This window comes from Leuresthes tenuis, unplaced genomic scaffold (genome assembly GCF_036924035.1).
Source record: "Leuresthes tenuis unplaced genomic scaffold, fLeuTen1.0.hap1 SCAF_17, whole genome shotgun sequence".
Classification (NCBI taxonomy): Eukaryota; Metazoa; Chordata; class Actinopteri; order Atheriniformes; family Atherinopsidae; genus Leuresthes; species Leuresthes tenuis.
In genome coordinates, this window is record NW_027325371.1 from 17,436,812 (window position 1) to 17,463,931 (window position 27,120).

The following is a 27,120-nucleotide window of genomic DNA, read 5'->3' on the forward strand; positions in this document are numbered from 1 at the left end:
GTTTGAAAAAAAATCAACACTGCTTCCCATTTTCATCCTAAAATTTTCTTTTCATGTGGCTAATTTTAATTATTGTTCTACAAGAAAGAAAGCCTCTGATGACAAGCTTCAGTAATGGATGCATACTCGCTTGTTGTAAACACATGACAACAGTCAGTTACTTTTTTTAGCATTTTCAGCTAGCTTGTTTTAGCTTGTTACAAACCCTGCAGAAAGTTAGCATAAATACTCATTAAAGATTCATGTCACTGAAAGAATTTGTTTATAAGGTACAGATCTTTGCAATAGCTCACTGGACAAAAACAAGTTTAGGCATTTAATGTAGTATTTACGCAACCTGCACATTCCTTACAAACTGTCGTTGTGTCATGTGGCAGAGACACGGGGCATTAGATGGTTTATTACAGCTCAACAGGTTTGCATACGTTCCCCTGGCTAAGAATCTATATGACTCACTAAGATTATCAGCAGGAAAAGAAAAATGGTGGTGCTTTTTGACAGCCAGTACATCTGAAACTTCCACACAACCATGATCCAGAGATGATATTTGACAGTTTTTAAAGGATATATGTCTGTATTTTTTTTTTCATTCCCGATACTGTCATGTTATTTTAGATCACAAGGAAAAAACAGGATATGGAGAACAACCTATAGGAACACCGTGGGTTGCCATTGAACTGCTGTACTTGTTGTCTTGGCAAAATCACAAAGCCTGACAGTTTAATTGACATTTGTTACACGTGAAAGTATATACAGAATTGTAATAATGCATTATTTTCTAACGTAGAAAATGACATTTTCAAAATATAGCCAAGACGCACATTTACAGTACATGCAGGCATATACTGCAAATATATATGCACATGCAACTTAAGAGCATCTATCCTGTCTATGTTTCTGTGGTTAATTAACTAAGAAAATAAGCCAGCTGCTTTTGCTTGTTTGGGAAAAGGATGATGGGAAGATGGAGGTTGAAGTAAACGACAGCAGGGCGCTGCAGCACACTGGAGAGAGAGAAGGAAAAGCAAAAGAATCTCTTATAGATTTCATTCATTGCATCTTAAAAATGCTCAAGAGACCAGCATGACAGAGGAGCTTATTGGATTTATTTCACACTATCTCCCATTCTTGCCCTCTCCGTTATTATCTCTCCCCTTCTCATGCAGCCCCACAGACGTTTCCATTAGGCAGACATATTAGACACACTTTCACACCATCGAACATGTGACTTTACCTCTCCGTTGATCAGACAGTCTCACTGTTTTTCATCCAATTACACACGAAAAAATGCATTTCACACATTAGAGGTCATTACTCAGATTTGCATTCACCTCCTGAAGACCTGAAAATACTCATTCATGCTCTAACCTTGAACGAGATCTTAGTATTAACATGTCCTGGTTGGTGTTATGAAGGTAGGTGCCTACAATGTGACTGTGAAAACACATTTTCAAAAGAATAGTAGAAATTGAATAATTAAAATCTGATCACAAATAGAGAAATGTCTCCAAGCCTGTCAAGGATCTCCAACATGTCCATGTATCAAATTCGATCATTTGTATAAAACAACCACAGGAAACAATTGCTTGACGACACATGTTCGAGACCAGCATGTGATAACTCTTTGTTACCTTCAGTTAATAAAAGTTAAGGTGGAAAGTGTTAGAAAGTGTTAGAAATTAACTTAAAATTAAAAAACTATGTGTTTTGAGATCGAAAATTATTGTGGTTAAGGCCAAAATACATTAGTTTTGCAATGCCACCATCACCTCTTGGATGCCATTTCTGCAGTTCACATGCATTTACTCTCATGAACACTACAGGTCACATATTCTTCATAAAAATTTAACTGTAGTTGTTTTGATCTGCCTGAAACAAACGCCCCGTGGGGTATATTTGGACAGTCTCAGCTTCTCGGGTCTTATAACTGCACCATGAATTAGATCCAAGTCTGCTGAGGAACAAGATGCCTGCCAACTTGTATATGATTTATAATTGTTCCATGTTACACGCAAACTCCAAATCACGCGTGCTGTTGTTTCATTGTGCTTTTTTATTGCTATGTCTATGCTATTACGGTGTGATTTCACAATGAAACGTGTAATACATTGGTCCAGACCACAAAAACATTACAGCTTCACAATAAAGGTTCACAGGTTGAACAACAACTATATTTATATTACACATTTCCCTTCTGCAGTGCAGCTTTTGTCAAGCTTTTGTCGACTCATGATGATGTTGACTCTTGGGACAACAGTTAAAACGATAGACCTCCTCAAAAAACATCTACAAACAGGAAGCAGCGATTTGGTGTAGGACAGTTTTAGTCAAGCAAGAGATGGAGATTGTGACATTTGTCCTGGATGTTTTCCGGTGTCCTTTTATTTTGCTACTGTCACATGACGCTGATTCTGCCTTACGCCACACATCAGCTTGGGGATACCTTGCCAATTCTAGTTGTTATGCTTGTTTTTCTATTTTTATGTTAATTGATTATTTTTGTTGACATATAAAACCAATATATTTTGAAGAATGTGTTCAATAGAATAAATTCAAAGAAAAAAGGTCATTTCGAATATCCCACAAACATAAGGAAAAACAGGCCAATACACACCTATTTTTGTAGACCATTTCCTTGGGCTCTTTCTGCAGACACTTCATAAATCACAGCTTTGGCATATTAGCCTCATGCCAGAATCACGCCACATCGCCATATGTCCCGCCTCTGCCCCAAAGTCGATTCCATCTGGTAAAATATAAAAACACAGATGCACACATGTCCTCACACACACATAGTGCATACTCTCAAATGATTTTCACAAATGTACAGATGTGCCCCCTTTCGTCAGATCCAACCTAATCTTTTCATTGAAACTTATTTCAGTATTTGTCAAAGACCCAGGTATCTAACTACGATAGTATCCGGCAAATGTTTTGGTCAGTCATCTCTCACTTCCTCCTTTTTCTCTCTTTCTCCAAACAGTTTAACTTTTACACTTTAATTTCTCTGTGGTTTTCTCTTTCCTCTAACTCCTTCTTCATCTTTCTTCCCTTCGTCCTTCTCCACTTCCCTGTCTCTGAAGACTGGCCAGAGGCGTGAGAAGGTTCCAGTTCACTGAGCAGAAACCTTGCAGTCCTCCTCCTCCTCCTCCTCCTCCTCCTCCTCCTTCTCCTCCTCCTCCTCCTTCTCTCTTCAAGAACCAACTCATCTTTCTTCCCCGATCCCTCTGCTATTTAGCTAGTAACTGAGAAGAGAAGAAGCGAATGAGAACTGAAAGAGAGAAGAGGGGCAAACACAAGACGCTTTGGTAATTGCAAACTTCATGTCCCATGATGCCATTCTTTACAGGGGTCTTTGCTGCCTAGCAACACGAGGGTCTTAAGCCAATTGGCAGTGACTTTGTCTAGAAGTTAGTATTGTGCCTTTCAGAAAAGTTCCTGTTAGCAGAGAAAGAACCTGATAATGAAGAGGTAAATTAGGTTTTTAGGTGATAGACATTTTAATGTGTGTGACATGACAGAAAAATAGGAAACCTGTGTCCATTTTCCACAGGCAATGGCTGTTATAATAGCAGCTTTGTATAAGTCATGATTACATTTATTAAGATTACAGTTACGCTGGCTGTGTCTTTTAACTAAATGCTCGTTAAAGCATGCCAATGCTCATATAATGAAATAGTTCTCCTCTCCAAATGACTGACCTACTTTCAAAGACCAACCCTTGGATTCTGTATGTGTCTATTTGTACAGCATCCATTATCTGGCTATCTGCTCATGGAGAAGTCTATTTCTCAGTTGTTGAAGGATCCTGGTGGTAGTCTTGATGCCATTGGTTGACTAGGGGTGCGGCCAAACAGTAATTTTAGTCAATGTTTTCTGACTGAGTAAATTAACTTAGAAGTGTCTGTGTGACAGTCATGATAAGAACTGGTGAATGCTCTATATGGTGAGGAAAGGCGCTTTTGTGCTTCCTTTATGATCTCCTTTCGCACAGGAAACACTGGGCTATCCTTCAAAGGAAAGAAGATAATACCTTCCCATAATTCCTTGCTGCAGCAACATTCAGAGCGACAGTCACTTTCATACAGTCATTCTAATTTAGATTCCTGTAGATAAACATGAGTGGACTGGATGATGAGTGAGAATGCCATTCATATAAAGAGTTACCCAAGATTTTTCCCTCATGCAGCTTTTTCTTTCTTTTATCCATTTCTTTGAATTACCATAGTTTGACATGAAACTAGTGTAATTGTTGTGCGCCACATCTTTATGTAGCCTACAAGAAACGGTAAGAACATACATTTGTCTTTGGAACAGTTGTCGGTTCGCCTTGGACACACGTCTCAGTCCCATGTAAATGCAGTCAAATGCTCTTTGACCTGCATTTGTCTTTTTCTTAGACCTCATTAATTCTGCTTTTTGTCTTTCGGTGTAATCACGATGGTGATGATGATGTCATTTCAATGACTCTGCGTCAGAGCTTTGGGGATCCGTGTTCATTCACTGATCCAGTGGAAGTTGCAGTAACAATGTTTGGCCACCACACCTAACCCTCCTGTTGGTTTTGATCAATCCCATGAAAAATGGTTAAAGTGACTTCTTTTTTAGGGCAACAGTTGTGTGGTTTCATTTGAAAGAAAAAAAGGAGCCTGAGTTCCGTCGATTTACATCTTGATTCACAAAGTTATGGTATTAAATATGAATTCTTTATTTCACCTTATATATCCAGTCTTAGGCACAACAGAATGACTGAAAGTATTGTTTTTAAGCACTCACTTTGTGAAGGTTAGAGAAATACCATAGAATATCATTGGAAAAAGTCATTGTCTGAAAGTATCATAAAGCCATGTCTTACTCATCGACTATCAGAAATTTATTTCCTTAACTTTAAGTAGAATGTTTTTGTCTTTAACTATATGCTCTTTAAAAGTGTGACTATTCATTCACTGAATGTAATTCTAGCAATATAATGCTACCTGGCAACACAGTTTAGAACTGATGTGTCGCTGGCTTGCTCTTTTCTCCACCCAATCCCTCTCCTCTCTTTTCTTTCTTTCACCTCCATCTGTCCTTTGTCCACTTTTTGCCCCCATCACTATGTGTCCCCTCTGCTTTTCTTACAACTCATTTCTCTCCTCCTTATCTCTCTGCTGGCTCTTCCTTCTTCTCCTTTGCTTCCTTCCTCTCCTCTGTTGCTGTCCTCCTTCCCTCCTCCATTCCTTCCCCATATTCCCTCCCTCCGTCCCATCTCCTACCAGAGATGTAACCCTGTACCTCTCCTCCTGAAGTCATTTCTATGTTAATGAGTCTTTTTGTGAGACAACGCAGGAATCCAGGTGCTCAGACACACACTTAAACACTCATACACACACACACACGCACACAAATAGCACACCGAGGAAGAAAAAGGGAAAAGAATGATAGGATCTGTCACTGCTCTCTCTCTCTGTTGATCTGTTCATGCATTTATTTATGTGTAATCCCCCACTTTACTCTGTTTTTGATTACTTTATTGCTTCTGTTTCATCTACAATCAAAACACCAATCGCCAGTTCCACCAGCTCCACATTCCCTGTCAGCCCCCTCATCCTTCACCCATCTTTAAGTTAGTTGTAGTCTGTAAATCAGCCAGACATTGAGTCAATGCCAAGAAATCCCTGTGGTTTTTCAAAAATACTGAGCTCATTCAGCTAAGAATGTGTCCAGTCATCTGTCACTGAGGGAGGAGCATTTAAGTTGGGTTGTTGGTTTCCTGTGCAAACTAGTGCAGAGATTCCTGTGGAAATTAAACAAATATGTTCTGATATCAGAAAAAAAAGCCAACCATTAAATCATCCAAGCAACAATTAGAAACGGCGTATTGGTGCATTTAGTGCTTCTTGTGTGAATATCATCATTTTACTGGTCCCCTTGCTTCTATTTGTTGCCATTTAAAGAGCCAATATGGTTTAGTTCTGTTCAGCCGCTTGGTTTCCACATGGGCACACACCACAGTCACGTAAGAAGACATAAACAGGCCTAGCTTGCACTCACAGTTGTGCATTCACGCAACACGCGCACGCACTCTCTAGTGTGTAACGTGAAGTATGAAACGCAGACCGCCTTGTGTGAAGGCCTTGCTGGAGAGAAATCATTAAAAACGGTCTGTGGCTCTTTAAGTGGCGTCTCTGCTTCTCTCCCGGGCGCGATTCTCCACGCATCGCTTGCCAATCTCTCTCTCGCTCCCTTCTAACTACAGTAATCAGTGCAGTGCAGGAGCTGCTGGGGCAGCGCAGGCGGAGGGGGGATGAGAACCGAGGACCAGAAGGATGACGGGCGCTGTTTCGGATAAGGACCAAGGACAGCGCTGCATTCTGCACCAGGGACAGCTCCCTTGCTGCTGCAGAAACAAGAGTAATAGGCTGCCACATCACTTAAAAAAGTTAATTCTGCGTTTAAGACAAGACAGTATCTTTAGATGAAATACAGTCCAGTTAATTATGTACAGAAAACTTTGGATATGGTCGAATATCTAATCACAATCCAGTTCTAGGCAATCTCTACTGACTGGGGTGTGAAAGGTAGCCTATATGCCCCTGGCTGCACATAAGGCATCTTCTCTTGAGCTCTGAATTTTCCTCTGAACTGGGGCCCCTCGAGTTTTATACAGGCGGCGTTGCGGCGGTGGGCAGGACCTGCAGCACCGATTAGCTCCTGAAGGACTCTGTCACCCAGGAGCCCAATCCGAGCTCAGCGGTGCGGCTTCAGGCGGAGTTTGGAGAGACGCGCGGTTAATTCTAGTTTGTGTTGGTTGGACAGTGAGGAGGAGGAGGAGGAAGAAGAAGAAGAAGAGGAAGAGGAGGAGGACAAGGGGGAGGAAACGGCTGTCATATTTTTTTTTCTTTTTTCATTTGTACCAACAGGCACGTTTCTCGGGAGCAAACCCAGGCGGGTGTAACTGTCCTTTAGGCTCCATAATCAGGCGTATTATCGACCGGTTTGTCTCGCTTACGGTTCAACTTCAACCATGAAAAAAAGCGACTTGACCATTTTGGAGAGGACATTTTACAAATACCTCCTATGTCTTATTTTTGGTACTTCCTAAAAGCCCGTTAAACTTGAGACACGGCAGATACCCCAACCTATACCATCAGGTTTGGACAATTTTTATTTTTTTGTTGCCCATACTTTGGAAATCGAAGAGGGAGGGGGAAGAACATGTCACTGAGTCAACAGCTGGAGTGGAAAACGCACGACGGATCGCGGTCATCGTCCTCCTCGTAGCTAAAGCATGGGCTTTATTCACCGCTCATTCATTCAGTAACCCGAAAGGAAACGGCAAGCATTTATACACCCACCGGCAGCCTCATATTTCGGCGCTGCTTTACTGAGAATTGTCGAAGGAGGAGACCCTTCCAGAGGTGAGTTAGGGGCAAGCTGCCTTAACACTTGTGTTTTAGTTAAAGCACAATCATTCATGCTGCGGGGTGACATCAGCGAAACAAACAAACGACCCCCCTTATTTGTGGTTGCTTTAAAGATGGAGTCCCCTCACGCAGACCCTGCCTGTTAATCGTGAACAGATTAATTAGGTGGTTGTTTTTATGAAGAGCAGGGGGAGAAGTTGAGAAGGAAGAAGCTGAAAGAAAAGAGAAACACAGTGGAAACGCAGCTAAGAAGAAGGAGAGGACGAAGAGCTATCCAGTAACGCGGGGCACATGGACGACTGGAGGGGAGAAGAGGCAGAATGTGGCATCGCCATCATCCTCCGCTCTGAGTGAGTGTGGGCTGCGTCGAGTAGTTGGGGACAACCGGTGGTCGCTAATCCTCTGGCGTGTGTGCACGCGCGTGTGTGTATGAGGATGGTGGTGGTGGAAACCGGTTTTTCATGCGCGAGAGAGTGACGCGGCAGCCTCCCACCTTCCCGCCCTTTGCTTCGAGCCTCCTGTCAACTAAGCCAACAAGGCAGCCAAGAACTACTTTTCTCTCTCCATGCTCACAAAACCAACCACCTCTGACTGTGTTTCTGTTTTTCTCAATTTCACTGCTGCTTTGCCGCTCAACTCCTCTCTGTGACACCCCAAGTCTCGCGGGATATTAAGGAAATAAAAAAGGGTGAATCTAAAGGAGCGGAGGGGGGAATAAGGGAGGAAAAAAGATTAGGGCACACAGGAGCCGCCTATATGAAGATGCTGATGTGTGACCGCGGCGTCCAGATGCTTGTGACGACGGTGGGCGCGTTCGCCGCCTTCAGCCTCATGACCATCGCCGTCGGTACCGACTACTGGCTGTACTCGCGCGGGGTCTGTCGCGTGAAGAGCAGCGGCGACAACGACACGAGCCGCAAGAACGAGGAGGTGATGACGCACTCCGGCCTCTGGCGAACCTGCTGTCTGGAAGGTACGTGATCAGTCTGACCGACTGCCCGCCTGTCTCTCTGTCAGAGCTGTCTGTGTGTCTGCCTTGGGTGAGCGTGTGGACGTGTATGGACACGTCTCTCTCTCTCTCTCTCTCTCTCTCTCTCTCTCTCTCTCTCTCTCTCTCTCTCTCTGTGTGTGACACACACATACAAGCTCACGAACACACGCGTGCGCACACAGTCTATCCTACTGTCTACCTCTGTCTAATAACAAAGAAACATTAACATGGCTTCTGTGTGTTTCTGCCACTGTGTGAGTGTGAAAGTTGCCTATAACCCAGCTCTTCCTGAGTTCATCCTACTCCCCTACACAACCGAACACAATTGCACGCGATGCATATCTTTAAACAGCGCGCAAACAGGTGCAAACAGCTGTTATTACTCTGCTGTCAGCAGCACCACGACCAAGTAGCAGTATTCTTGCGCACAGCTTTGGTAGGAATTCTCCATGAAGTCGTCTTTTAGTCATAAAAACACAAATACTTTGAGCAGGGTGGCGCGCACTCGGACTGGGTGTGCAAGTAGCAGCCACCTGTCGGTTCTGTAAGCACAAAGTGGCTCCAATCCACAGCCCCCACAATCCATGTATTTTGGGTGGCTTGGTATTCTTTTGTGTGTTTTTTCACTGAACTGAAACTTTTGGAGTTCTGAGCCTGTGACATAGACTGCATCTTCCCGAGTCACCCCATATGCACGAGTTTTGCATTTTCCTGCTGCACAAAAACGGTTCCACCCTTCACAAGCAATAGATAGGGAGGAATATTCAGTCGGGTGTGGGAGGTTTAGGTTGAGGAAAACGTCATGGTTAAATGGTCAGTGTTAACTAATTAGCCTGGCTGCACTTAATATTTCTTTACATTTTCAGTGTTCGGTCTTCCACCAGAAGCTAAACACTGGATGTTCATTAAAGCGCCAAATAAACGAGGGAAATTCGTACCAATCTTCAAGACTGTAACACTGAGGCACACCTGATCATATGAGCTTGTTATCAGCAGCAGTAACACAAAGGTGTGCCTGTATCACATCTGTAAGTAAGATGAAGAAGTCAAGAGAGCATCCGGTGTGTTTAGGAGTTGATGACGGGGTTACATAATTTTCCACAAACCAAAACAATTTGACAGAGCTTCCTGGGTTTGATGGGGATTTTTTTTTTTAATTCTGTTTCTCATCATTCATTTTCTCAGTATTCTCATTTACAGTAAACGTGGGTGCTATATAAATAACTGCAGCCGTGCATAATGGCTTTGGAAGACGACTCAAATGAGACTTTAAAAACAAAGTGAGTATTTAGAGATCGTTCTGATTTCCTGGCACAACGTTGTCTTATAGGCGTCTTCAGGGCTTTAAGAAAGCAGCCAACATACCATGAGCCATGTGCACATCTGTGTTTCCCTCCTGATCATCTCCACACAGACTGTTTACTGTACGGACTGCGTTCATCCATTGCAGATAAAAACAGGAGTTGTCAGCCCTCGATGTGATGTGTGAGCTGATGAATGTTTTGGTCTCTGGTTTATAATCCGGCTCTTCTGTACCTCTGCAGGGTGCTTTGCTTTGATCTTACTTTTGTAAGATCTTGTTACTTTTTTGATTCGGCAGTTTTATTTGGTTGCAGAAACCAAATAAAACAGATTTGCTTTTATAAGTGTCTCTGTTTTCTCTTCTGTAAAGCTGTGCTTCTTATTCACCGTTGCTTTCATCATCGCTGTGTTGCAAACTACGTCTTGATATCTAAATGACAGATTAGGGGAGAGTCATGATCCACTCAAGGCTAAAATTGGGGGTAGAAACCAGGTTTATGCGTGTACTAACAGCTTCTTGAGGATTGAGATTTATAAAAGAACCATACATACACAGAGTTTTATGCATCTGGACTCTGGTATCTGGTGAATTCAATAATTGAGTAAGTAAGGAACTCTGACCTTGTCTGCTAACTCACCCATACTCTGGTGAACATCCGGAGTTTGGGCTCTGAGATTGTGGAAGAGAACGAACATCTGGGTGTTCACGTCAGTCCACCAACACGAATGTCCCGTATAAGAAGTCGTTGTTGTCTGCAGAGACTGCGATCGTTTGGAAAGTGTTGGTCACTTTTACAGACCTTCTGTGACTCTGTGGGGGCCCTCAGCTGCTCTTTCAGCAGCAGATCACTGCACCCACAATGCAAGAGGGAACAATATCGCAGGCCCTTTATCTCAACTGCTGTCAGATTCCAACAACATCGTGAAATAAAAACTGTTTTTTTCCTGTCCTTATTGTGCACGTTTTTCCTGTATTATCACCCTGTGCTAGACACTACTGTTCATCAAGATGATGGAATGTGCAATCTCAAGTGCAATAACCAATTTGTGTCTTGCTGGATGTTTATTTACTTACACACCATGTGTGTATATGCATTTCTTTTTCTTTTTTTTTACCAATAGTTTGTTTAGGTTACAACTATGAGTATGCCTGAAACCTGGAACTGGAGTTTCAGGAGCAGAGAAGAGCAAAGTAAAAACAGTTCAGCATGTCCCTCAATATGTAGTTTAGTCACCATGAACTGACTGAAAGGATTGGATACAGGTATAAACCTACTAGCTTTGGAGCTTAAACCCAACCATGGTGACTGCTGACAGGGCGACCTGTCAACAGCTGTCCCAAACCCATTCAACTCTTACCCTGTATACATCAAAGAAGACTAGAAATGAGTCTACAGCCATGTTTGTGTCTTTCACACAAATTAGGCATCGTACAAAATGCTAGCGGGGGATCTCCATGACGATGAGGGCTCGTTATCTTCAAACTGTAATTATATATCAGTCCAAAAATGTGGATGTCGACGAGTCACCTATCACTCGTTTTGAGTCACAGTGCATATGTAAGCATTTCTATCATGTAAAAAAATTGGAAATATGAAGGCAAATTATGTTTTTTCAATGAGAAAAAAGATCCGTTACCTCGGGTATGAGTGTGTTGGGGGTTTTTTCGCGCATGGGGATATGTGTGTGCGCGTTTGTGCCAGACGTAGCCATCTCATTCTGGGGGGCATAGAAGGCTATTACAGGGCCAGATGGTGCAGGTAAAAAGCTTTATTGAAAGCACATTCTCATTTACATTCACGCTGACTCACACACACATGCACACATAAGCATACACACGCTTGTAATTGAATGAATAAATAGGAAAATTCTGGGATATTCCCAAGCTACCATGTAAGCACGAGAGAGGAAGCAGTGCGCAAAGTTAACACAATGTCAGTACAATGTCATACACACACACACACAGGCTCGCAGCTGACAGACTCACTCATGCACGCTTTATACAAATGGAAAACTAAAGTGAATAAGTTCTGTTACATATTTTGTCATTCTGTCCATCTTCTCCACACTTCACTTCTTCCCAGGTTCCTGCTTGTCAAAGTTTTATTATTTATAAATGCCTCACAAGGCGAGAGGAAGTGGATGTCTGGACATGTAGCTCGTCCCCTGCCCATCATTAACTGGGTAGTAAATGCATTATGCAGTCATGCATGCACTCTGGAACAATTTATTTAACAGTCAATATGGGGGACAAAGAAAATTGCCTTATGAGTCATGTTATTTCTCCAGCGAAAACAAATACAGTCTTTCCAAATATCATGCACAAATGAGCTGATAATAAGCTGTAATTGGACAAAACACCTACGCACATGCAGCTTGATCTTGAGAGCTTATCAGCAGAGACAAAAAAAAATGGTCATAATTGGAAGTCCTGTTTTGTTTTATGAACAGTGTTGGGGAAAAAAACAATCGACATGCTGCAACAAGTTAAAATCTCACTGCTAAACTGCACTGAAAAGCAAGTGCAGATTAAGTTTTTATCTAAAGGTTTTTAAACAAAATAACAGAATGAATAGCCAGCTTTTACACAGTAAGAAAAAAAGAACAGGCTTATAATTTGACCGTTTAGACTGCAACAACTCCTATCATGACGACATTTGTTCATACCTTTAGATAACACCTAGAGTCTAAACTATCACCCCTACAGGCGACAGGAGGGAGACAGTGACATTACATAACAATACGTCAGGGCTAGAAAACTAGAAAAACATCATTTGGACTAAAATATGTTATTTTAGAACACCATAACCTTAATTGATGCCATTTTGCTGGTTGCCTTTGGTAACATCTCAACACAAAAAGCATCTCTTGCTGCATGGATAAAGGATCCATGAGGCTGAGTTTGGGAGAAGGATCGTCTTAGAATAAAACAGTACAAAGATTATGTCCGAGAAATAGTGTTGTCTACAAAAGACAACATTTTTTCTACCCAAAGATCACTGCAGTGCATCAAACCCCTTTGAGGAATCAGAGGGGCGTGGCCCAAACTTTCATAGCTTTCCAACCCATTCTTCAATATCATAATCATCAGTGGCTTTTCAAATGCCTTTTATCCATTCATGTAAATGACATGGTCAGGTTTGCAGTGATATACTACAGCGGCAGGGTCGGTTTTTCCCATGATGGGGGATCCTGCTGCTCCGTTGTCCCTCATGATTTCCCCTTATGGCAGTGACTGAATGAAACAAACAGTAACCACCTTCAGATACTGTCACTGCTTGAAAAGTGCAACTCCAAATGTGCGGAACCTCCGCATGCTTTACTGCACATATTTCTAACATTTCAGAGATGGTTTGAAAGTATCCCACAAACTATTTCTCCTCTTCTGATCAAAGCGTTTTCTTACATGTTTGTTTTATTCCACGAAGATTGTCACTGAATAACAGCACGCTCAGAATTTGCCAGTTGCTTCTAGCCTCCACTTGGTGCAATTACTTGGAGTAACTCATCACATAGCCATCAAGCATCAGACAAATTAAAATGAGAAGGTTGTGGAAGTGCAACATTGCATTAACAACACAAAACAAGTACCGGCTGCATATGCTAAGAATTTAGTTTCAACCACGTAGGGCAAATGATGTTAGAGGAATTTAGAAATTCCAGTTGGCTATTTAGCACAACCCCAATGCACGTGCAGAATTATTAGCACATTTTTAATGCCTCTGAGAGTGTACTGAGGTGTTGTGATAAATGAGTATGGGGTAGCCAGGAAATGACAGGAGAAAGAGGGAGATGGAGGGGTGGGGTCAAATCATGAATGAAGAGAAAGCAGAATGTTCATGAATGAAACAGAGGGAAACAGGCTGAGAAGCGCGGCGGGTGACAAGTGATGAACGAGCTGTGCGTGCCCTCTGTTTCAGGTGAATCTCCGGGGAGCGTTTGACCGCGCTTGTGATTTAAATGATCACCTGGTAGAGGGAAAGAAAAAAATCTGAGAAGTAAATGATCACTCCAGTGTCTTAAAGAATAAAGCCAGAATGACAAAAGAGGGAACCTGAGGACTGAAGTACAGAGTGAAGATCACAGCATAGTGAGATCGACATTAATAAAAAATGCGGAGCGTTTCACCATGTCCGGGATGAAAACAGTCACCTGACAGAAGGGGACCAGAGTTAGAATAGAGGAGGTAGAAAGAAAATTTAGTTAGTAATAGATAACCTTTTTAAGCTTAATGTTAATGTTGCACTGGGGTTAGTTCTGCAAACAGTCATGTTTTTCTCTAGAAGGTACAGAGATGGTAGTGATGGCTGACAAGGAGCTGGGAAAGAGAGGTTGGACACGATTTGAAAAAAGCATTCAACCACACCTTTGATGATAAAAAAAAAGAAAAAGTGTTGCTGAAGACATTGGAAACATCTATTAGATAAATGCTCTAGCTTCTGGAATGAGGGAGGGTTTTAGACAGAGTCGCCATGTTCCAAAAGAAAGTATCAAGAGAGGAGGGGAGGAGATTAGAAGGAGGGGAAAAGTTTGACTGAGCTTAGGGAGTTAAAAAGAAGAGAGAATGGCAAGAGAGGTCCCCAGAAGGGGGGAAGAAAATAAAGTGAAAGAAGAGGCTTTGATCATGGAACTGTGTCTTGAGGAGATGGAGGACAAGGTGAAGTTCATTTTTACACTCTAATCAAAGGTAATTTTTAGTGTTTTCCAATGGCCTACTGGACCAAAAATGGCTCACAAACTAGATGTGATGTCATTAATCCAGCTCATACGGTCACACATAAAATAGTCCATGTTATAAGCATTTACAGAACAGGTTTTTATGATGTAATGTTTAAAAACACACCATTTTTCATATACACCTCGTGTGTGCCGCCTTCTCTCTGATACGCTGCGTTTCAGCTCCTGTTTCAACCACCTGTCTCTTTAAGCTGCCAGAGCTTAAGCTAAAACTGTGGAGTAGGCAGCTGCTCAAACGTGTTACATGGTGATGTTGATAAGTAACGAAAGGGAAGCCTGGACTGCCAACCAGGCATTTCTTGCAGTTTTTAGTGCCGTGTCCTCTGTGGGAAAGAGCAACTCCCTTTGGAGTGAGCTGTGGGATTTGTAACTCTGCAAACCTTTAAACTGCTACAAAAAGCTTTGATCAAGTAAAGGTCTGGAAATTTCTCAGTTCGCAGACGAATGATTGTCGATCAGTTCAGCGACAGAACATCATCAAGAGTTTGAAGCCTGCACAAATTACAGTATGTGATTGTTAATTGTAGATTTTAGGCCTTTTGCGGAGCAATAAAAGCTATAGGTATGTTGGCTTTGACTGCCATTAAAAAAAACAATGGCAATGAGTAATTTGGCAAAGAAAGACCGAGCAAAGTATTTTGGAAGCGGACCTCTGCACACAGATCAGACGTTATGGACTTTTTGGATAGCACAAACTAGAAAAGACGGACAGCATGTAAAGTCTTCCTCTAGAAATGCACTACTGTGGCTCTAAAACTAATATTAGGAACCATGTTGGCTGTTTTCAGTCTGACTTAACATCTGCAGCCTCAAGGAACACAGTCAGGAATTAGGGCACTGTCAACTTTGTTGATTCGACTCTGAGGGAGGGAGGAGAATCATTAAATCTGTGACATCTTTCAGAGCCACAGATCAGTAGTTACTCGGTCATCGAGGACACCGTGTTTTGAAGACCCTGGAGCTCTCATCTGCTACCATCAGATATTTATCCTCACGGATACAACTATTCCAGCACTGTGCAGGCAAACCAAAGCCCAGAAAAAGGAGTGTGTAAAGCTGTTCCAGTGGCCCTTAGATTTGATTTGTGGGCTTCAGAGACAACCAATTGAATGTAAAATACAGTATATGCAGATCTGAAAAGATTTAGCATTTGATACTGAAGACAGTTGTCTGATTTTTTTAATGTTATAAATTAGAAGAGAGTTCATGCTGATCTGACTGATTGTATTGATTGATGAAAATCTTTTGAGGATGCTAGACACTCGGCATGGTTACGTGCACAGCTCAAGTTACAGTTACAGCTCGACTTGGCCATTTATTTGGCCCTGTCCCAGTATAGATGCACAGGAGGAGAATCGAGCTACTAACTGAGTTATCACAGACGCTGCAATGCTTTGGTGTGTATGAAAAAACACACAAGACGTTCTGCCGCTTCCAGTTTTCTCTGTGGGGGCGGCTTTTCAGTCACAATTTCTGACGCGTCTGACAAAAGTAACAGAAAGTTACGTGAATAAGAGCAAAATTTATTGGGTATTCAGCTGTATCAATATACAGGAACATTAATGGTTTTACACAAAGATGGAACTTTGGAGCATTTACAGAGCGCCTCGGCCCATTTGAGTCTAATTGAATTGAGTGATTTGAACCCCAACCGAATTATCTGAGCAATGATTTAGTTCACATTTGAGAAGCTCGATTTTGTGTGATTTTAGTCAGACTAAAGTCCGGTTTTCACAGTGGAGGTCTGACATCTTAGTGAAGTTACATGGCAAATATATCAATGAGTTGAGGGGGACTTAATATACTCATAGTCTCTGGATATTTCCTTATTTTTTTCCTTTGAGACAATGTACTTTCATTTTGTAGAATTCTTATACTGCATTCACATTTTAGTCAGTGTGCCTTGTCATGACAGCGCTCCCCACAGCTGAATGAAACTGCAGCGAGCTTCAAAACGCCCGTGGAACCGCCTCTCAAAATAATAGAGGCGGCTACAGCAGTAATTCTCATTGACACCAAACGATATCGTATGATATATGGGTAATGTTTGTGTGTCCAAAAACTTGCAGCCATTCAGTGTGGCCGGCTGCCTGAAACATTCGCGTATGAAGTTCGTAGGACGTGAGAAGAGACGAGGGGGAGACTGGAATAGGGTGACGAGTTGTTTTGTGAATTTGAGGAGAGAAACCAGGTAAAGTAGGGCTGATGAGAAGAATTGAAACACGAAAAGAGAGATGTTTGGAAGGAAGTGATAGAGTGGGAGGGCCTGCCGTTTGAGAAAGAACAGACTGAGCAAAGGGGGAAAGAAGAGAGAATTAGAAGAGGTGTGCAGCCGAGCAGAACCTTCCTCTTTCTCTTTCATCAGCCATCACCGTGGAAACTAGCCTCTTCCACTCTCTCCCTCGTTCCCTCTCTCCTCTTCTCTCTGCTTCGCCTGCAAAGAGGTAATCAGGGAGAGTGAGCGAGGTAGAGACGCAGAGAGAAAGCAGCACAGTCACCCAGACTGAGCTGTCAGAGGCGCTCTGAGGAAACAAGCAGTCCAATTTGCTCTGCTTTTCAACTTTCTTTCCTGTGACGCTCTCTCACTCCCTCCTCTGCTCTTATTTAGTTGGTAAAAACCATTTTATAGTTGTGTGCTTGCAGCCACTCGCATGCAGCTTTTGGACTACAAGCCAATTGACCGGCGACAGATAACGCGGAACCTATCAGGTTATCCTATTCTCAACAGTGTTCATCTGTTAAAATCACCCAAAAAGACGTGTTTACATTTGACACTTTTCTCTGCTCATTTCCATAGGAAAAGAGCAGAGAAAGGTGTGAAATGGTGCCAAAGAAAAAAATGTATCTTGGATCTTGGAGGCAAGAGGGTATTTTGTCAATTTGTGCACACAAGCAAGTCTCTTAGGACTTACTGAGAGACTTACCTGGTCAGATCTTTCCTGAGGTCATGCAGGATATGTGGGTCAGGTGCACCCACCCAAGCCACATACCCTGCAACCCCTGCCCATCTGCTTCTAGTTTAAGATAAATTGAGTACAAGCAGATTTGGCCTCCTATGTGAAAAGCACATGAAAGTGATATATTGCTAAGGTAGGCAAGGGCTGACTCCCCCCCAAAAAAAGCTAAAAAATCCTACCTCTACAGATTCCCATCTCATTCCAATCTCATTCTGACCAGTGTGGCTGTAGTGCTTTTTAAAATGATTCATCTAAATAGATATCATCCTTCTCAGTTCAATGTTGTTTCTGATGATGTGTAAGTTTCTGTGTGAGAGCGTTTGTACTTCATAGACTTACAGTGTTTTAGTGAGTTACCAGCCTTAGTATTTGATGCTCCACTGGATACGGTGTTTGTGTGTCGGGGAGAATTAAATCAAGGACAAACATCTGGTACCTCTTGGCTAGTTTGTCTCAGTCGTGGGGGTATCTGGGCTCACAGTGCTGTTTGTGTTTGTCTCCTTTTTAACCTTGTTTTGAGGCACGTTTTTTTTCCGTAGTGAGTTATTTTGAATGTTTAATATGCCTACTAACGCATCACTGGCCTGTAATTTTACAAGAAGAGCTACGCTGGCACAGCAGAGAATCGCTTGTCTTCTACATGAAATGTCGAAATGTTAACTTTGTGACGTCGCAAATGGTTGCGCTATTCGACCGTGCCGATCTTCAGCTGTATCATGAAAGAAGTATCGTAGGAAAAAAAAGAAACAGTAGCACAATGCAGAGGGGATGTGCCTCTTGTTTTCATGCCCATATGTATTTCTACATAAGTGACAGAGGCAGCACACTGGAGAAACAAGACCATAAGAATCAGACAGAGGAGACACACTGGACTCCAATCTCTATTTGCTGTGTCCCAAAATACCTTGCTGTGGCTGTAGTTGCAGCTGCCCTTGGGCAACCCTGACTACAGTGAGGCAAATGTCTCTTGATAGATGCTCCCACTGTGTGCATGTGTATAGAAAGAAGTTTATGTCTATGTATGTACGGTCTTCATAAGCCCTGTGAGCTGTTAATTTGTAAAAGACAAAAAAACCTCCCCGAACCAGCAGCAAATATGTTTCTGTTTGACAATTCTGTTTGACATGTTTGACCCCAAGACCGTGAAACACAAAGCCTGTGGTCAACTGTACTGGGAACATGCCAGCAAATATCCGTCCTCTTGTTTTTTTCAGAGCATTGGAACTGTTTAACCTTGTCAACGTGTCTTTTTTTTTTCTTTGATTTTTGAGCTGATTCGACATGTGAACCCAGACTGAAGCAGACCTACGATCACCTGCATGATTTATTGCAGGAAACAGAAGGAAGGGATTTAGTTGACGTCAGGTTAGGTCCGAAGAGAGGCTTGAGATGCAGGCGAGAAACTGACTGAACTGACTGGAGATGGAGATTGGTTGAGGCGGCAAGGCAAGCGGTGCTACAGCGAAGAACAGGACTAATACAAAGGCAGGACAAAGTTATTAATCATTATCATTCATAATCAATTAACCACTGACATTTTCAGTAACCCATCATGAAAAGATGTATGTGCTGTGTTGTTTTTAGTTCTTAAAGCAGTGGAATGTGAATGACAAAACTATATTACGGTGCTTTAAGCCATCCTGAAAGAGGCAAATGTGTGTGCCCATTTTAATGATCTTATTAATCCTCTGAAAGTGAGATGGACACATTGCCTTTCAGAGGCAAAACCAGTGGTTTTGATTAATATCTTAAGCTCACATGCTAAGCCCATGTTGAGAGGTTTTAGTTTAACAAATGCTCCCTTTGCACTTGCACATTTTTTCCTTGATCAATTTCTAATAAATGCTCGGAGTTGCAGATTTAAAAGACCTAAACCTCCCCTAAAACAGCTATTTTATGTGTGTTATGTGCCTTTTGCAAGTGGATTTGGGTGTTCTTTCCGATTCCTTCTTTCCTCTAAAGGTGTTGTCCTGAACCAGTGAGCATAGTGATATTTAAATAAGCCGTCTAACCCTGGAGTGATGATACTATTGAAGCTGAGGGCAACAGTATAATTAGTCTGAATTAACATTGGTTTACACAACAAATTGGCTGGGAGACCGAAGGAGGAGAAAACGGAAGAAGAAGGTGGCACTGACAGATTAAAAGAATATGGAGGTGCTAAGTGAGAGAATGTCAAAAGTTTGAAGAAAGAAAAAGGGTCATCTAAGTGTGTGTGTGAGTGTGTTTGTGGGATCGGCTGTGAGAGGATCACAGGCTGGTTATGACACTTGACATGAGTTTGTGTGACAGCAACTGACTCAGTTGCTGATAATGCAATTGGACCAAATAACAGAAGGCCAAGGAACGCAATCTTTTTGGTTTAAGTATGACAAATCATTTCGAGTTTCCAGTGAAACTGAGTCAATTTGTCCCCATTGAAATATTTATTCCCCCAACAGTTTGGACAGTTCCAGCGTTTTGACCCAAGAAAAGGACTCTGTTCTATATCCAATTTGATTCAATATCAATTCAAATAATCCAGTTTCAGTACAAATTTGGCTTGGCAATGAAATAGCCACTTTTCGGTCAGGTATCCAAAATGCTGCCACACATCTGCTTTCAGGCATGACAGTGCCGCTGTCAGGGTTGGTATTTCTGTCATGTTTTCCCCGTCCTCACAGACAGGACAGGTTCTTCCCGACACGTGCATGAATCTCGTTGCGCAAATCTGGTCGTGTGAAACTCGTCTTGAAACTAATTTTGCGATCAGATCCCTAACATATGATGCCAAAAGTGGCTAATGATTAAAGTCTACTCGCAGATTTTAAGAATTGATGTTGGATTTTTCTACTGAAAATAAATTTTTTTTAACCCAGCCCTAATGTTTAACCCGTTAAATCTGTGTTGAGTTATAAAATACAATTGTGATGTGTTCACAAAAAAAGCACAAATTGCTTTTTGCTGACTTGGCTAATTTAAACGAGACTGTCCTCTGTCCAAATACGTCCCCTAGCGTTGTTGAAGGAGGCACAATATGCCTGTAATTATTTGTAGAATATGCGGCCTCAAGTGGTTATGAGAGCAACTCCATGTCCATCAAGGTGTAGGTCCCATTTCCGTTGTGAAAAAAATGTATTTCAGTCCTAACCAGGATCGTTTCCCATCCCTAAACAAGGGGCTTTGATTTGCAACGCTAACCAAATGAAAATATTGGCTAAACACAACAAAGAAGTGACAAAGTTTCGTAATGAAGTACTGTATTTACATGTAACTATGGCAACCAGTATAATAACATGCAGGAGGATGTAAAAAGAATATATTTGAGCCCTAACTGTTTGTTTTTTTTCCCTCACTTTAATAAAGTAATGTTATTTGCTCTGATGTAGAAACACTCATATGAGTTGCATTTGCCCGCACTTTACAGGACGCCGTGATGGGTTGTTTTTAAGGGTATGCATAATTAACCTATATGATTGGATCAATTGGAGGACTTGTTGACCCAAACACATATAAGATCACCACTGCAGTCGTGAAAGTTTGAACATTTTTTTGTTCAAAAACACACACTTTAGTTGTGTTGACATGGCCAAATATTTCTTCAGTCTGATTAAAGTCCCACAAAGTTGTTGAAAATACGACAAAAGCGGATGAATAAGTCTTGTTTTCCTAACTTTACTGTTAAAGTTGTTTTCATTCAGTAGAAGAAGACGAGCACAACTGATACACCCTGCGAGCAATTTCTTTCTTTCTTATTTTACTCTCCTGATATTTGGGTTTGTACATGTTTTTATCGTGGTGGCATACAGATATTTACTGTGCAGTTTGCTGCTGACACTCATCATCCTGATGAGCACACTGACCTGAAGGTCGAACGCACCAGTCTTAATGACTCTGTGTGTGTGTGTGTGTGTGTGTGTGTGTGTTAAGGTTATTTTCAACAAAAGTCTTTGTTTTCTAATAAGTAATTGAGGGACACCATTAGGTACAACAACACGGTGTGTTTTAATGAGGGTACACGTGTGTGTGAGTGGGTTGTTTATGCAGGTTTGTGTGTGCGCATGTACCTGCCTTTAATTGAGTTTATTCAGTTGTGATTTAGATTCTGTACCACCAAGAGAGAATTAAAACGACTTACTTATCTATGTGTTCCCTCCTGCCCCATTCAATATTCCCATAGATCTGTTTGGGCGTGTGTGGGCTTCATGTGTATTTCATTGCATGAGGCCGTTTGGTGCTCGATACATCAAAATGGTTCGATACAAATCCGTTAATTTAAGAGGCAGGAGGTATAATGAATGTCCCTGACACGAGGCAGCTCTGATTGATGACGCTTTGCACACCAATGCGTCCAACAGAAAGAGCCAAAGCTACAGTTAACTTCCGTGACTCCGCTTATACGGCATCACCCAACTGAACTCGGCCACATATCCCTTCAATATGTAGATAGAGCCAGTTGTCAACCCTGGTCGAATCATGGGGTGCACTTAGTTTTTCACATGCTGCATCTGCATTTTGGCATCTGTTTGTCAAACAATTAATGACATGTGATCTATCTGTGTAAATACTTTGATTTAAATGAAAATGTTTCTGTTTAAATCAAGATTTAAATTTTTTTTAAAAGTCTATAAAAAAAATCTCTTATCAGTCAGAGGTTAGTTTGTATCTCTGACTGCATGCGCTGGATGAATTAATTTATGAATGATTTACTGAGTGTGGGTACTGGAAAGAGCCTCTTCAAGTGCAAAGAAGCTATTAGGTTGAGTCATTCATTTGTTCGCTGCCAGCCTCTATCCTCTCATTTCTCTCTAATTCTCCTCTGTCCTTTTACGACCAAACCTCTTTCAACCAGCACTTCCTCTCTTTTCGTCCTCCTTCATCTCTCTCACCCTCCACTCTCATCTTCATCCCTCCTCAGCCCCGCTCTCTTTCGTGGCCCCCGTGGTGTTGACCATGTGTGAATGGGACTGAATGATGGGTGGGAGGCTGCACGCAGGGTAGTCGCACATGTGCGTGACACACATAAACAATTCCAAGTGGTGGGTACGTGTGTGTTGAGGAGGATGAGTCACTCTCCGCACGACACACAGTATGCTCGCAGGAGACTGCATCCCAGTTAATACAACACAAATACACACACACAAACATGTACTCGTAAAAGGATCCAGCTACAGAAGGCTTTTACTTACATGCATGATTGATGGCGTTCATGTATCATTTTAATGAGCTGGGTTTATGTTTGCACTCGTGTCTGTCATTAAGTGGCTGTGTGTGTATTTGTCCTTAATGTGCTAACTTTGCATACATGTGCTTATGTGTGTGTGTGTGCTGGGTCTGATAAGGCTTTTCATTAGTGTTTCCCATATATAGCCTGAAGGCCACAGCTCCATCTTGTGTCATCTGTCATTTCTATCTTTCTGGGCGGTTGTTTTTCACTTTTTGATATCTTTTCGTTTCTACCTACGTAGACGTGTACACATTCGATCTCCCAAAATTCTAATTTGATGTTGGAATTACAGCTGAATACACCCACTGACAGTTAATATTGCGTTATCACTTTTTTTTTCCTTCAAACATAAAAGGGACACGTGTAAAGATAAAAGGTAGTTTAGCTCTAACCGAGCACCACACTGTTGTTACAGCCCAACCTTAGAGGCCATGACATGAAGCAGAGAATGACACAGAGTTTAGACAACTAAAGTATCCTCATTTAGCCTCTAGGGGATAGAAAGTAAAGGTGTAAACACTCATGGTGAGCTCCATCAACAGCCATTGGTTGGAGCAGACTGCTCACAGTCTGCGCCTCCTTGTTACCGTCTTGGAGACGGTGCAGTTTTCCTATGAACGAAGACGACCTGAAGCTAACACTTATTGAGTATTGAGCTTTACATTGGTGTCATTTATTTTACATTCATTTAGATGACAGCAGGCTACAACAACAGAGACTTAAAACACTAAGATCACATATGTGATGACAGTGGGACACAGGTCTGTGGTGTAATGTGGGATTGCATGAAGCACAGTGTCAAACCAGACCGAAGTTGATCAAATCTACACAAAAGCGTGGACCTTGGTGCGACCCATGGTGTTGACTTTCAGGTGTGAAAATGCCCATCAGACAAAAACCTTTCCTCTGCTACTTAAAGTCCAGTAAAAGTGCAGAGGGGCCTATAACGTGAAGATACCTAGCTGGGAAAGCTTATGGCTTCTGCTACCATAAAATGGTCATAAAAGTGATACATTTTACTTGAAATGCAGTTAGCCGAGATATTGAATGCATCCATGAATTACTTTAAGCTTTAATCTAGACTTATCACAGCACACAGCATGACAAAATCAAGCCTTTGTGTTTTGAAGTAAACAGAATTGTCTTCTGCTTGGGATTTCCTCTTGTGGCAAAATGAAGGTCTGATCTGATGTGTGTTTCTCCTCTGCAGGAACATTCAGAGGTGTATGTAAGAAGATTGATCATTTCCCAGAGGATGCCGACTATGAAGCAGATGCTGCAGAATATCTCCTCCGTAAGTCACACGGACACTCTCAACTTTACCTGAGCGTACAACCGTTTTTACAGTCGGACGAATACATTTAAACATTTGTTATTCAGAACTGAGCTCTAGTGTCAATGTCACAAAAAAGAGTTTTCTATCAACACACAGAATGTTAAAGGGTTTTCCAGTGTCTCAAAACTGCTTTGACAGCTTTGATCATCCCAACCACAATAAAAGAAAAGCTGTCTTGTGATGCATGTGGTATTCTTGATCTGTCCCTTAGCAGTTGTAGAGCAGAGGTCGACTCTGAAAGACCAAAGCTGCCGTCCAATAGCTGCTGTTTAAAATTGTCTGTAAGGGTTGAAACAATTTCTCAGGACCCCTACAACTTCTCATATATAATGCAGGAACATTTCCCACTGCTGTTTTACACATCCAACACGAATCGTCCTTCATCGGTTTTATCCTTTGGGGTCTTGTTGGGGTGTGGTAACATCTGTGTCATCTTGACGTTTCCTCTTGATTCTCTTTACATATTTCCCACACAGTCAGACTATTGAAACATTTCCCTTGATCTTAATTTTTATATTTTGTCAAAACACCTTTCAGGCAAGACCAGAATCCTCCTCAAACACATGAATTGGTTCTCAAGACCACCAGTCTCACCCTCAATGATCAGAGAAATGGCCAAAATCAACTTGTATCAGTTCCAGCTCATCTGTGTTTCCGATCAGTTCGTTCCAGAAACGAAACCTTGGTTGACCTCAGCCCCTCCTTCCTGTCCTTGTCCTACGTGTTGTCAGTTTATCAGTGCAAGCTTGACAAGAAGTATCATAACAGCCTTACTTGGATAAAACTTAAAGCAATGTCAGCCAGTTCTTTAAAACTTGCCTTATATCACCCGTCAGTGAGATTCCAGCCAGCAGCTTGATTGTTAGCTCTGCCCACATAACTCAATCGCACCCCAGCAGAGCACCTTCTGGAGATTTTGGAATGTATTATACAAAACTCTCCTCGGTTCCTTTCCTCCAGTAGTGTAAAGACTTTCAGAATTAATACCAAGATACATACCTTACTAAAAAACATTTATGTTTACTTTCCCTTAAAAAGCCATCAATGTGCATGTGAAAAGCATGATGGGCCAGACTGAAGTTATGGCAAAATGATACAGAGTGAGGTTCTATTTTGCTTAAGACAAAAAGAAGGGCGCTCTGTCTGTTTTTTTCTTCTTCTGCCATTTCAAACAGAGTAAAGATAGGCGCAGAGAGAAAACTGCAACAAAAGAAAGAGAAAATGGATTTACCCTGTGCCTCTTTTTTATTGCTCCACTGAGCACAGAGCAGCATCCCCTAAGGCAGCCAGTTAGACCACAGGATTCAGGGCTGATCGGCCAATCAGAAGCAGGGACCTAGTGACCGGCATTTCATACAGCCCAGGGTTGTGGGCCACGGGGGGGGCGGGGCTAGTCCGCTCTATGATTCCAGTCGCCTGTCATGGCGGAAATGTTTTTCAACAAATATGAAGAAGACAGATTCACACTCAGAAACTCAAATGAACAACGGAGTTGGCCGGTTCACTGAAGTCATTTGTAAAGCTGCACCTGCGATACAAAAAAACAGGCCCACTTTTCAGCGCGTCTAAAAATACGACAAGGCTGATTTCTGCATGAGAAACTGCAAAGCTGTCTGCAAATATCCTTCAATGTGTTATCCCATTACACTCACATATGGGTCTCTGACAGATACTTCACCCCTACTGCGGCCTCGCTTTCATATTCATCATCTCTGTTATTCATTATTTTGCCGTGCATATGTCAGTGTGACTCTCCATCTGTCTTGGTTTTTGGCCATCTTTTCCATCTTAATCCATTTCTTCCTCTCTCACTCTCTCCAGCAAGGCCTCTGAATGCTTTAGCATGTTCTGAATTCAGGCTCAGTGAGGCGTGCGGGCAAAGCACTGCAACATGCATGTCTCCAGTGTATGTGTAAAGTGGTACAGTTTTTGTTCTTTCAGCACTGTCCCCTAACTCGGTGAACTTGAAATTAAATTACTGCAATGTTCAAGGGTGACATGCGTAGAATTTTCGGTGGTCTAGTTTTTCTGCTTGAGTTACAGTTCAGCATGGTTTTAATATTAATGGCCGACAGGGCGTACGAAAAATGACTGGTAAAGTCTTTAAATGTGCAGAAAAAAAGAACGAATAGAGGAGTTTCTTAACTGTGATCCAAACAATCATCTGCGACCATTGAGTAAATTCAAATACAAACCTGTCTTAGTAGTTGAAAATTCATATTTTTATATATATAGTGTCTGAGATTTGTCCGAATGAGCGCCAAATAAACCTTAATCAGAAGTCAAAAACGATGAAAGACAGCAGCTCTACTCTGCACAAACTTTTGTGCCTTTCAGTTCTGTGACCGAGTTGACTCTCCTTCTTCTTTTCCTCCTCGTTGGTGTACAGGTGCCGTGCGCGCCTCCAGTATCTTCCCCATCATGAGTGTTGGTCTTCTCTTCCTGGGGGGGCTCTGTGTGGCTGCCAGTGAGTTTTACCGGAGCAGACACAACGTCATCCTCAGTGCAGGAATCTTCTTCGTATCTGCAGGTTAGTCACTGCTGCGTGTTTGTGTGAATTAATGTTGTGTCCTTCCTCTTTTGGAGTGGACGTATGGTGATTATCTGTCCTCTGTGGGTGTCAGATACAGGAGGCAGAAAGGCTTTTTTGTTTGTCAGAGACGCAGCTTTTACCAAGTCCACTCACTGTGCAGCAATCACAAAATTTTCTTGGATGCAAATTACACACATTATCCTTATTGGCAGGTTCATGCTGTGTGTCATATACATACCATGGCCAGGTATTGTAAGAGCAATGCTTCTTTCCACAAAACTATCTCTGGCCTGCTGGAAACAGATTAGCAGCTTAAATTGGGTCTGATCTTTGGCAATTTTTCATTTTTTCCATATATTTAACTACAAGGACGACTGCTGCATTTGGGATCACAAAAAGGGGGGCTGTGTATTAGTGATGGTTTCGTTACTGTGGCGCTGCTTTAAAGGGGAACTCCGGTATTTTTAACACACTACTGGGATGATGTCATCGACGTGCGCTGCTGCAGCACAGCTCATTTACTCTGTGCTCTGTGACAGTTAACAGCTAACTTCACACGAAGTTTGCTACTGATAGTTTTGTGCAACATGGCAGGATATTTATCAGATTTTGACGACGTGGACGACAACTTTGAGAACAATGGACATCCTTA

General features: G+C 42.0%; 1 protein-coding gene across 1 annotated transcript in view; it reads left to right on the plus strand.

The window, feature by feature from the left end:
• Positions 1-6,902: 6,902 nt before the first annotated feature.
• cacng3b (calcium channel, voltage-dependent, gamma subunit 3b) overlaps positions 6,903-27,120 on the plus strand; it is a 28,818-nt gene continuing 8,600 nt past the window's right edge. The window contains exons 1-3 of the mRNA XM_072369465.1: positions 6,903-8,379; positions 23,810-23,893; positions 26,325-26,465. Of these exons, the coding sequence (XP_072225566.1) occupies positions 8,163-8,379; positions 23,810-23,893; positions 26,325-26,465 (442 nt within the window). The 5' untranslated portion in view covers positions 6,903-8,162. The remainder of the gene's footprint in view (positions 8,380-23,809; positions 23,894-26,324; positions 26,466-27,120) is intronic.